Raw genomic sequence first — 13,101 nt, forward strand, 5'->3', positions numbered from 1 at the left:
TCTTTTCACAGCTATTAGACTGCAGTAAAGAAATCATTCCAAGGTTCGATTATTCTGGAGTTAAGAAGTCATTGGATGTAAACACTTTTCATTGGAAGCATATGGACTTTGATAAGAACTGGATTTTCACCACATGTAACAAAGCTAGCGCTATTTTAATATATACAATATCTGGTTGATCTGTGTAGGAATAATTTTATATTTCCTTTTCTGATACAGACAAGAATAATTTGAGCATATGCTGGAATATAGCATAAGAGTCTCTAGCAGTGAGCAATAAGACCAAACTTGTTTGCCCTACGAACCTGAAGATGTAGATTGTTGGTTATGATTATTGTGAGACTAATATGTACAACTGAGCCAAAGAATGCTACATATTTAAGTGAATATCATGTGGAAAATCTGTGTCGACAACTTAAAGTGAACCAGTCACCTACTCATTCATATGACAGTAATCATTTCCCTTACGTCCTGTAATTGGCATTTTATAACCCACAGAGACGTGATATAGGGTTACTGACAATGTACTATTGAAAAATCTAGATATAAAAATGAATTAGCATACTTGTATGTGATCATGAACAAAAAAATCTCTGCACTCAATTTATTGGCATACTTCCTACCGATGAAGATGACGTACTTTGCCTTCACCATTGCACTTATATGCTTTCTAATGAATCATACAGGAGTGAAGCCTTTACATAGTTATTTAACAATCATTTTCAGTTATGTTCCTCTTGCGAACGGAGCTGCTTTTCAGACTGATGACGGTAATTACATAATTCACTCTAGAAATTCAGTTTATAAAAGATTGTGCTACTAAAAGGAATGGAAACTACGGAAATGGGTTTCACTATGAAGAAGTAGCCAATTATAACCCTATGAAATAATCGATATGCTTTCCGATACATTAATGCATATTGTAGCTGTTGTAAGACTCCCTTAAGAGGCCTGTATAAGCATAAGTAATAATAGTATGAACAGTTAAAATGACTAGAGACGATTAGCAAAAAAATTTTTAATTTTATTTAGACCTGGGAGAAAATTTCCTTCCAAAGGCCTCATTCAGACATCAGCTTTTTTTGATGTATGAGAAAAACTGTCGGTTTTATCAGTAATTTAGCTCCAGATGTCATCAATTTTTCTTGTACCTGACGAGAAAAAAATTCTCCACCCTTCTACATGAAACACGGATGTCTGAAAGAGGCACAAATATAAAATGAGCCAAAAAAAATAGGTATTAATATTACTCCATACAGTTACTATATCCTTACCACAAAGGCCATTGCTCACTTCTATTGACAAGTGCCCAGATGGACCTGCAATATTTTTTCATATCGCCCTTCAATTTGAGAATTTCAGTTATTAAAGAGTTGGATCACAGACCAATCTGATTAAACAAGATATGCTGATTGCCTACTTAACAGCTCCAAATGATCTAAAATAATAAAAAAGTGACATCACAAATAGTTTGATTAAAATTCACACATCTGTGTTTTGTGGTCCAAGTACGAACTGACCAATGCACTCCTAATCCGAGAATTGATAGCCTCAAAAGGTATATGAGTGAGTTGAGTTCAGGTTAAGACTTGTATGGCCGGTCCATGCATCGCCGTCCATAATAGGACCACAAAAACAGATAGTCAATCTGGCCTTAATCTTCACCCTCTCCTATTTTCTGTAGGTAAGCAAGAATAGAGGACAAAAGGTAGTGACTAAACTACAGGACCAGACTACATATCTTTGCCTGTAGTCTCTGTAAACAGACAAATAGCTATGCATAAGCAATGCGTATAAAAATGTAGCATATATTTCAACCAATACTACTGGAAAACGTTGCTACTTTTTATTTTTATTACAGATCCCCTTAAGCAATAACAAAATTATAGCACATGTGCATATACAAATTAACTATATGTTCTTGAAGTAGATAAACATGTGTGACCAAGGTATAGTAGAGCTAAATTAATAAACTAATATACTCATGTTCTTTTATAAAAGTATCAACCAGTATTTAATTCTAAACTAAGAGCTTAAACTAAAACCGATAGCCATACTTTCCTAGTGGTGGTTGAGGTTGGCTTTCATTCTAGTTGACATCCTAGGTAGAGATAAGTGAGCCTTTGGAAGTTGGGTTCGCCAGGTACATTCGAACTTTAAAAAAAGTGTATATAACTCCACCACAAACAGATATACAATCTGTAGCGTGGAAGGGGTTATACAGACCTCAACATTCAGAGAACTACTAGATGTTCAGCAACTAAAGCACTGGTTTTCTCAAAATGAAATAAGCAGCTTACTAACTAGCAGTGCTGGAATCAGGGTCTCTCCACATTTTGTTTTAAAACCTGGTAACCAATTCCCTTTAAGATCAATTCTCACTAGCTGAAATGCAACTACAAATTTCCAAATTCCAAGAGAGCAACACAAATTTGCAAATCTGTTCCAAGAACAGGTACAGCATGAGGTCCAAACCTAATGCCGACGATATAAATTTGACATAGGATGCATGTGAGTATAGACTTAAGTCTTTAAATATAGGGCATTTAGAAAAGGATTAATCTTCAAATCTTCATTTGCACTAGGATATTGTACAATTAAGTATAAAAGTTGAATAATAAAGGATATAATGTTGTAACGGATAAAATAACCTAACAAATCTAATGCTTAAAGTGAGCCATGTTAAGTTATCCTTTAAAAGGTACTACAGTATTCCTAAATCTTGACTGGATCAATCTGTTTAAAGTAGTACTCCAAGTTTTGTTTTTCATTCTGTCAACAGTTCTCATATATAGCACTACCTTAATTACTTATCTAAAAATTCACAACATATTTCTCTTCTGTTATCTCATGGTGACCCCCTGGGAATTCTACAGCTTTATACTCTGAAGGGGCTATATAATGAAATTGCACAGACTGTAATGCAGGAGTTTCCCCATGGGGAAAATAATGTAGAAGATAACAGCTCAGCCTCCTCGACTGTATGATTAGATTATCTTAGAATGAGTATAGACTTTTTTTTTTTTTTTTTTTAAAGTTTTGCTTCCTTGAAAGCTTGAGGTGATTATGATAAACCCATTCGAGCTAAGTAGACATAGAATTTTTGAATCTGTATAATGTAGAAAGTGAGAAACATGATAACGTTTTACTGATTATGAAGCTTTTAAATGTTACCTGCAGCATTAGTTCACCTGACTCAAAAGTGTTCTGCTGCCGATTTTTGTTGGTACTCAATGTCGGGTGCATCCCATTTTAGTGTCCAGCAATAGTCAGCTAGCATTCATGGATTCCAGTAGCCTTAATGATAACGCTTTTTCCATCATGGCAATATCTTGGTGAAACTGTTAGTCACTGACTTAATCAAGATTTTCAGGGAAGAATTCCAAAAGTGAATGCAGAAAATGAATTGTCAATGACATATTGCACTTCATCACTTTGTAAGCGCGAAGAACGTTGTCAATCAATTCCATGTAGTTTGCTGCTCGATAGTTGCCAAGGAAATTCTCGCAAAACGTCCTTTTAAGATTTCCAAGCAACTTTCGCAGGCCCCACGAGCAGGTCTTCAAAGTTCTTGTGGATCAACAAAAATGTCCTCCTTAATCTTGGCATTGGTTATTCTTTGGAACATTTGTCTCAAATAATGAAAACATATTGATTCCTTGTTCATTGCTTTCACAAAACTTTATCAGCCAGAGTTTCATCTGAAATGGAGTTAGAATTATTATTGGGTCCACAAGTGCTTTATGTGCAATGTTTTTCTGCCCGGGAGTCAACTGGTTATGGATTGGTCACTTTCTTCTACTGTAATGTGACTGCAGAGCATGGCTGTCTGATTCGCAAATGAAACAGCAGTACTTGGTATACCTGAGCTACAAACTAAGCAGCAGTGCCACAACTTTTACATCTCCATAGGATTCTTCAGTTGTAGTTGATGTACTTAATGTTTTTCAACACAGTTCCATGTTCTCATATGTTTCTTTCAGGTGTACAGCTTAGCCAACAGGTATTGTTGGAAGGACATTACCATTATGCAACAAGACAGAATTGACACAGAGTCAATAAAAAGACAGAACTGTTTTGGCTCATGCTCGCAGTCCAAAGCTGCGAACAATGTGTTTGCAGAAACACAAGAGGTCAACCTGTTCAAAAAACTGTGCTAAGTCATCTAAGTGGCTTAGTAAGAGATAATCTTTAGTACGGGGTAACAGCAAATGTTATCATTGAAGTCTTGAAGCCAGGAACTCTGCATTTGCTTTTGACAAACAAGTCCCAGACCAAGTCATTCAGTCCTGGCTGTGTTATAAGATGAGGCTCACTAGACATACTCAGCTCAATGTCTGAATCAACATTGTTCCCCATCTCTGACCCATAGCCCTCAACATCTTGATTGGCTGCTTCCTCTAGGCTCTATGTCTCTGATGGCTTTGTTACTGGAAGGGTGTCATGTGGCACTAGTCTCCTAGGTGAAGGGAGATTGGTTTCTCTGCTAAGAATAAGAAATCCATTGAATATCCAAGAGACATTGGTTAGACAGAAGTACCAGACGACCACATGATCCCTCTGTTCCTGCCATATCATTGGGACAGCAAACAGCATTGATATGAGAGAACCGCTCAGCCAACCTGTAATCAACAGCACACATTGCATAAAGCCTGCTTTACACGTTGCAATTTCGCATACGATATCGTATGCGATTTGTAACGCCCCCATCGTGTGCGTGGCATGTTCAATTTGTTGAACGTGCCGCACAAACGATTAAACCCCGTCACACGTACTTACCCGTCCATACGACCTCGATGTGGGCGGCGAACATCCACTTCCTGGAGTGGGAGGGACGTTCCGCGTCACATGGCAGCCGGCCAATAGAACCGGAGGGGCGGAGATGAGCGGGACGTAAACATCCTGCCCACCTCCTTCCTTCCACATTCTCGGCAGGAGCTGCGGACGGAGGCAAGCTGTCGTTCAATGTTCCCGGGTTGTCACACACTGCGATGTGTGCTGCCTCGCGAACATTGCACAACCGCACGTTCAATTCATGAGAAATGAAGGACGTGCATGCGATGAACGGATTTTCGTTCAATCGCAAACGCACGTACCTGTCACACACTACAATATACCTTACGATGCCGGATGTGTAACTTACGACGTGACCCCGCCGACACATCGCAAGATATATTGTAGCATGTAAAGCAGGCTTCACAGATGTGAGGAGCACAGGTTTTGTCTTATCACCAATTTTGCATCCAAAGTACAGCCAAGGCTTTCATGATGATAGCGGTCATGGTGCATCTTTGAAGCTTACACGTGTATTCTCCACAAATGTAACAAAATGTCTTGCAACTGTTCTGACACGGATGAGACATTTTAGTTATAGCAGATTGCACTGTAGTTTAGAGATGCTCAGATTTGAAATAACTGGCAGAATCTTTGCAAGGAGATTTCAAAACCTCTGAGTAGCGTCCAGACACGTCTAGGTGTGACTAGTCTAACAATTCCACTGAAGTTTTGCAACTTCAATAAAATCATGCCTTTGCTTGCCTTTAAATTATATACAGCACATATTTTGGACAATACATGAAAATATGAAGGAAAAAAAAATAGCTCAAACAGAAGAATTCATAAAAATGGTATGTGACAGGAAAATTTCAAAAGGTGATTTTCATGATCAGCAGCTCAAACTACATAAGACAACCCAAAGTGTGCAGGAAGCAAAATCTGCATTGTCCATGTAATCATGGTGCCTTCTCAGTAGATATGGTACCCGCATTAGTTGGTCGTGTACTACTATGCTGATGTATCATGGGATTGCTAGAGTATAGAGGATTCAAATACAGGATAAGGGCAAGGAATCAAAATGGAGGCTGAAACCAAGCAAAGGAGGGAGGCTAAATTATATGCATGCAAGTACACCATGTATAAGAGAAGTATAGAGTTTGACAGACAATCGGGTAGGTGGGTGGGGTACAGAGAAGAAAAAAATAAATCTTGAGGGCTTCTTTAATAAACCTGTTTAATCAAGCTATGTTCACAGTGCAGATTTCTATAACCTGTTTTAGCTAAATCATTTTCATATATCTGAATTGATATAATGGGAGGATGTCCCTGTATTTATTAGCAAACAGCAAAAATAAAAACGAATACAGTGTCTCACACTGCAGGATTAACATACCTGAGAAATTCAGCATTAATTCTAGTAATCACTGGCTGCCTTTGTAGTACTTAGTTTTCAAGCAGTGGTACTGTACAGAATGTGAACACTTACTGCTGGGTTACTTGACAGCTGATTACTATAGGGCCCTATCAGCTTATCATGGGGAGATTTTTAATAAAATGAAGCCTTTGGATCCAGATATCTAGGTTTGGCAAATAAAAAAAACTGCTGTATAAAAGTACCGTCACACTAAGCGACGTTCCAGCGATCCCACCAGCAACCTGACCTGGCAGGGATCGCTGGAGCATCGCTACACGGGTTGCTGGTGAGCTGTCACACAGGCAGATCTCACCAGCAACCAGTGACCAGCACCCAGCCAGCAGCGACGCGTGGAAGCGATGCTGCGCTTGGTAACTAAGGTAAATATTGGGTAACCAACCCGATATTTACCTTGGTTACCAGCGCACACCGCTTAGCGCTGGCTCCCTGCACTCCTAGCCAGAGTACACATCGGGTTAATTACCCGATGTGTAGTCTGGCTATGTGTGCAGGGAGCCGGCACTGACAGCGTGAGAGCGGCAGACGCTGGTAACGAAGGTAAATATCGGGTAACCAAGGAAAGGGCTTCTTTGTTACCCGATATTTACATTGGTAACCACCGTCCGCAGAAGCCGGCTCCCTGCTCACTGTACATGCAGATTGTTGCTCTCTCGCTGTCACACACAGCGATGTGTGCTTCACAGCGGGAGAGCAACAACTAAAATATGGTCCAGGACATTCCGCAACAACCAGCGACCTCACAGCAGGGGCCAGGTTGTTGCTGGATGTCACACACAGCAACATCGCTGCTACGTCACAAAAGTCCTGCCTCAGCAGCGATGTTGCTAGCGATGTTGCCTAGTGTGACGGTACCTTAACTGCACTGTGTGAACGAAGCCAACCTGTGTTTCACTTGACTTCAAACAATAAGCTGATCACACCGGACCCAATGTTTCCTAGGACATGAATTTTGGTTTTACTAATTGTACATTTCATTTTTCATACAATCATATTTAATATAATGATACAAATTAACATTATTTTATTACTAAATAACTGCACTTACATGCAGTGTTATACATGGCAAAGGAAAAATGGCATTGAATGGTATTGTTTCCATGGAAGAAAGGGTATTAAATGGTGCTTCATTGTAACTTGAATTAAATCCATACAAGCCTATGCTTTTTAAACAGAGCTTTATCTTTATTTTGCTATACTGTAGATTTGGTGACACAATTTGACTTTGCTTCTGTTTCTTCTCTGCTTTTATTCAGAAATTTCATATTTATAACACAGGCTACTTTTCTAGCATCCTTTCATTTTTGTCTTTTCTTTTGCCTGCCTCCACTATGGTTGCAAAATTATGTGAAAATGACTTGAATAAAGTATTTCAAGTTTTTCAAAAAGAATAAAGTCTTGTTTATATGTAACTAGAGTAACAAAGGGGGTTTCAGATTCAAATGTGATCAAATCTGAGATTTTCATCCTCTGTAGAGCCAGCCTCACTGACACTTTCCAGTGACATCACAACTACAGCATGTGTGTCGGCTACAGGGCTCAGATAATAAGCAGTTGTATATGGCATGAGCCACTGAGCCTAGTGATTGGTTGCAGGTCACGTGCTGGAGTGGTCACTACACTGCTGCAGCCTGTTAAAGAATTGCAAGTCTATGACCAATAAATAATTTAAAACAGAAAGATCTTCACATTATCTGGGTTCTTGCTTATATAAAACACAAGTGCAATTTGGTGATATACTTTGGCTCATGAAGCTACAGGGAAATTCCAAAATAAAACCTCTCACACTTTTTCTCTAAGCTTACCTTGACCTCTCCACTAAAAGGAAGATCCAACTATTTATGCTCAAGACCATATTCCAGGCAGAAGGCTATCAGACAAGCTGAACAATACCTACTCAGTCTGAGGGCCCCATACACAAGGCAGTCATCTAATGTATACCACTCTCACACTTGAGTTGCTGTTGAGCGAGGAAGCTTGAAGTTAAATTTCTTATCCTCTTATTGTCCCATTAGATAAGGCTTTCTGGCCACAGATGCGAGAGCTGTCAGCCAAACAAGCTCACTAGATAACTTGGACATGGCCTGAAGATGATGATCAAGCTACAAAAATCAGACATCTAAAGCTGGTGTCACACACAGCGACAACGATAACGACGTCGCTGCTACATCACCATTTTCTGTGACGTTGCAGCGACGTCCCGTCGCTGTCGCTGTGTGTGACATCCAGCAACGACCTGGCCCCTGCTGTGAGGTCGCCGGTCGTTGCTGAATGTCCAGCTTCATTTTTTGGTCGTCACTCTCCCGCTGTGACACACACATCGCTGTGTGTGACAGCGAGAGAGCGACTAAATGAAGCGAGCAGGAGCCGGCACTGGCAGCTGCGGTAAGCTGTAACCAGCGTAAACATCGGGTAACCAAGGGAAGACCTTTCCCTGGTTACCCGATATTTACCTTCGTTACCAGCCTCCGCTCTTGCTGCCAGTGCCGGCTCCTGCTCTGTGCACATGTGGCTGCAGTACACATCGGGTAATTAACCCGATGTATACTGTAGCAAGGAGAGCAAGGAGCCAGCGCTAAGCAGTGTGCGCGGCTCCCTGCTCTTTGCACTGTGACATGTAGCTGCAGCACACATCGGGTTAATTAACCAGATGTGTACTGTACCTAGGAGAGCAAGGAGCCAGCGCTAAGCGCGGCTCCCTGCTATCTGCACATGTAGCACAGCGACGTTATGATCGCTGCTTCTGCTGTGTTTGACAGCTAAGCAGCGATCATAACAGCGACTTACAAGGTCGCTGTTACGTCACCGAAAATGGTGACGTAACAGCGACGTCGTTGTCGCTGTCGCTTAGTGTGAACCCAGCTTTAGTCTGAGCTCACACCTAGAGCCTCCATACACGTACTAGCTATCCATCTATTGTCAGACAGATAATGTAGAGGCGAGAGAATGATGGAGCGGTTCAAATTCAAACATCCAATCCTTTAATTTTCTGAATAGATAAACCATTGAAAAAGGTGTCAAGCACAGGCTTGTTCTGTTCTCTCCATAACCAACATACAGTGGGTACGGAAAGTATTTTGCAAGTTTATTAAACAAGAAAAACTGAAATATCACATGGTCATAAGTATTTAGACCAGACCCTTTGCTCAGTATTGAGTAGAAGCCCCTTTTGAGCTAGTACAGCCATGAGTCTTCTTGGGATTGATGCAACAAGTTTTTCACACCTGGATTTGGGGATCCTCTGCCATTCTTCCTTGCAGATCCTCTCCAGTTCCGTCAGGTTGGATAGTGAACGTTGGTGGACAGCCAATTTTCAGGTCTCTCTAGAGATGCTTAATTGGGTTTAGGTCAGGGCTCTGGCTGGGCCAGTCAAGAATGGTCACACAACAAAGAGTGAAAAATTTAAAGGGGTCTGAATATTTTCCGTACCCACTGTATGACTGCTTACTATAGTTGGGCAAGCACTAAAATGCTCAGGTGCTCGGTACACTAGCCGAGCAGTTCAGATACTCAGACAGTGCTCAACTTGAGTAACAAGTGTAATGGAAATCAATGATTGGGCTGTTCAGCTCTCCACCCACAATATTCAAAAGCATTGTTTCAACCCTAGTGAGAGCCACTCAGATTGCGAATGGCTCTCCCTGGGGCACATGCTCACATCAGGCAGTGAAGCAAGCCTCTACGTTGTGGTCGTTGTTTAATGGACGAAATATATGAGCACATGAGATACTTGGCCGGTCACCTTGAGTACCCAAGTACCCCGATGCTTGATTGAGTACCAAACCATGGCGATTACACTCATTCAACACTAATGCTTACCAAAGCCAACAATTCATACAGACTCTGTACAAATACTTAGTAATAGTGATCATCTATGCGGTAAAGAGATACTTCAGAAGTTCAAGAGAAGTTAAGACCAGGTAAAACATCACATGTAAAGCTGAACTAAGTAACTATATACAGTATATTACTATATGACAAAATAAAGAGATGATCCTGTATTTTCTAGTTGTAACAAAGTTGACAGGAAACATTACACTGCAGGGCCCAACTGAGACGGTCAGCTTTACCATGAATTCAGAGAGCAGAGTATCGACTGACATACTAAGCTCAGCTTTAGGAGTAGAGTGGGAGGACCTAATCTGCAACTGACAGTCCCTTCTGGATTATTTTCAAGTTAAAATAAATCTTTTTCTACAAGTCAATCTGCTCAAAGTCAAACAGTATATTCAACGCAGTAGGTTCACACTTTCAAGGGAGAAAATGGTGAACATAGCCATACTGCTGCTCTCACTTGTTAGAAGCTGGAATAGTGCAATCATCCAGGTGTATTACGATACTTTGTGCCTCCAATTTTCTGTTTGATTCTGTACGGATGAAATACAATGAAGATCAGTGCATGCTCCATCAGGTCCTGAACGTGCGGACGTATTCTCCCCGGAATAGCCTACGTTCTGTGTATATTACGGGCACAGAAAATGGTTCAAATATTCAGTGAAAAATACAAGTCAGAAATTTACAATTCGCTCCAAAACATTATATTCAGTAATACACAATAAAAACAGAAATATGCACAAATGTTTTATTATAATTAACCACGAATATAAAATATCTATTAAAATTAAATTTAATCATCAAAAACAATCTTTTTGCCTTGAAATACTGCGATCTGGGACTGCTCTTTGCGTTTTCTGCTGGCTTCCCATGACGGGTGTAGAGTCTCCTCTTCTACTTTGCTCTTCGGTTTAAAATTTGAGGCTTTGACAGGCTGTGGTTTTCTTAAAGTGTTTGCCTGAGGGAAAACTAAAAAGGAAAAACATATATATTATAAACAATACTATAAACAACATTAAACGAAATGTGTCATGTCTCCAAACATTGTTAACCTGCAGATTAGCCCTAGATCTGGAGGTTATTAGCAATATAATGCATTGTGGCCGACGTAGTGAAAGTGCTGCTTTTGGGAGAAAATTAGTTTTATTCCTTCTGAAAGCTGCTGGCTTTAGACATACAGGCGTGCCAGGAGTGGCTACAATCACTGTTCAGTACACAGTAAGTGGCAGCTGTATTTACTAGTCCTTTAAGGGGACTTAAAGCTGCGATCATTGATTGTTTGTGCAATACATCAACACTGCTCTGTACAGCAGAAATCACAGTCTTCTAAGAACGCTGGCTCGCAGCCAGCATTCACATGACGATCGTCCTGACAGGCATAGGGCTCATCTGCTGACCCCCGGCTGTTATATCAACCCATCGGTGCCCTGTGATCATGTCACGAGATCGCCGATGGGAGCAGGGAAAGACACGTCCCCCTATTGGTGCATATTAAATCCTGCTGTCAGAGATTGAGAGCGGGATTTAACAGGTTTAACAGCTGCGGGTGAATCATTGATCAACCCACAGCTGATAGAGAGGCACATGTCAAATATAAAAGTCATATGTCGTGAAGAGGTTAAGAAATCCAGAGGCTGAGTGATTAAAGAAAGCGTGATATGGTCCGAACTGATATACAGATATGATCAGCAAAGATGACTTGTAGTGATGGGAGGACCCGCAGATACCAGATTTTTTTTTTTTTTTAAAAAAACAAACAAAAACCCCAGTTTCGGCCTGGAATTAATCCCAGACCCAAATCACGTGCTTTAAAATGGTGGTAAAAGGGATAGGGGAATTAAAAGCAGGAGTGTTATACTTACCAGTCTCCAGTGCAGCTGTAACACGACTTTCGGGGCTGCTCATTAACCTCATGCATATGCGTTTCTTCCCCCGCCCACAGGTAGTTTCAGCGTCTGTGATTGGTTGCGATCAGACCACACTTGTGTGACAGCGTGTCTGACTGCTTTAAATCACAACGGCATGTGGACCCCCAAGTTTGATACTTGGCCATGATAGAACTGACAGCTGGTATTCTCAGGGCGTTAAGCTGGAAAAGCCCTGAGAAAACCAACCCTCAGCTGTCGTCAGCTTTAACATTGCTGGGTATCAAAATGAAAGGGGACCGTCCACAGTGTTTTAAACATGATTTATTAAAATAATGGTTAAAAAAAAAAAAAAGCAGCATGGGGTCCCTCTTATTTTCATACACAGCCAAGGGGGCTGGAGCCTGTAAGCTGTATGCTTTATCTGTGCTGGGTATCATAATATGGGGGGAACCTATGCCGATTTCTTTTATTTATACACCACGATAAGGACACACATGGCATTCGTGATTGGTTGCAGTCAGACATGCTGTCATATAGGGTGGGGGGTGCAGACTGACTGCAACGAACCACAGATGCCAGGACTACTGGTGGGCGGGAGAAGCAATGCAAATGTATGAAGGATAATTAGCAACCCAGAAACTATTGCTACAGAGACGCAGAGACTGGTAAGTATAATGTGCCTGTTTTCCCTATTTTCTTTCTTTTTTATAATTACCCGAGTTGCTGGATCCAGATAGGTACCTGGAGTTCCCTGAGAATTCTGGGCCTGAAGTTGGTACACGAATACTTGTGAACTCATGTGGATCTGGACTTTTACAGTCCAGGTCCGCCCATCACTAATGACTTGCTCACTTTATATTATTGTGGTCACCACAACAGGAGAATAACAGCTGCTGCAGACTCCACAGGAGGTCAAGATTTGTACAGAAAAAAGAAATAAAAATGGTTAAATCTGCGCTGTTTATGAGAAGCAAAATGGACCAGCAGGAATGGATAAAAAAAGTGGTTTATTGTGGACATGATTGTACTGAGGAATTTTGAAAAGCGTTCACAATAAAATGCAAATATGTTTTTATCAGGTCCTCCTGGTCTCCAGTTCGCTCTGCACCTTACCTGTCGAGAGCGAGCTTACAGCTGCCGCTCATGGTACTGCGAGTGATGACTTGCTGCTCCCTGCAACACTTTAGCAAC

The 13,101-nt window shown here is 41.0% G+C and overlaps 2 protein-coding genes across 2 annotated transcripts in view; one reads left to right on the forward strand and one right to left on the reverse strand.

Moving 5' to 3' along the window:
- The window catches only part of LOX (lysyl oxidase), a 117,185-nt gene extending 109,497 nt beyond the window's left edge, over positions 1–7,688 (forward strand). Inside the window, exon 7 of the mRNA XM_075324962.1 lies at positions 12–7,688. Coding sequence (XP_075181077.1) covers positions 12–18 — 7 coding nt within the window. The 3' untranslated portion in view covers positions 19–7,688. The remainder of the gene's footprint in view (positions 1–11) is intronic.
- Positions 7,689–9,099: 1,411 nt separating this feature from the next.
- SRFBP1 (serum response factor binding protein 1) overlaps positions 9,100–13,101 on the reverse strand; it is a 118,431-nt gene continuing 114,429 nt past the window's right edge. Inside the window, exon 8 of the mRNA XM_075341877.1 lies at positions 9,100–11,011. Within this exon, the coding sequence (XP_075197992.1) occupies positions 10,836–11,011 (176 nt within the window). The 3' untranslated portion in view covers positions 9,100–10,835. The remainder of the gene's footprint in view (positions 11,012–13,101) is intronic.

Source organism: Anomaloglossus baeobatrachus, chromosome 1, assembly GCF_048569485.1.
Source record: "Anomaloglossus baeobatrachus isolate aAnoBae1 chromosome 1, aAnoBae1.hap1, whole genome shotgun sequence".
NCBI classification, from domain to species: Eukaryota; Metazoa; Chordata; class Amphibia; order Anura; family Aromobatidae; genus Anomaloglossus; species Anomaloglossus baeobatrachus.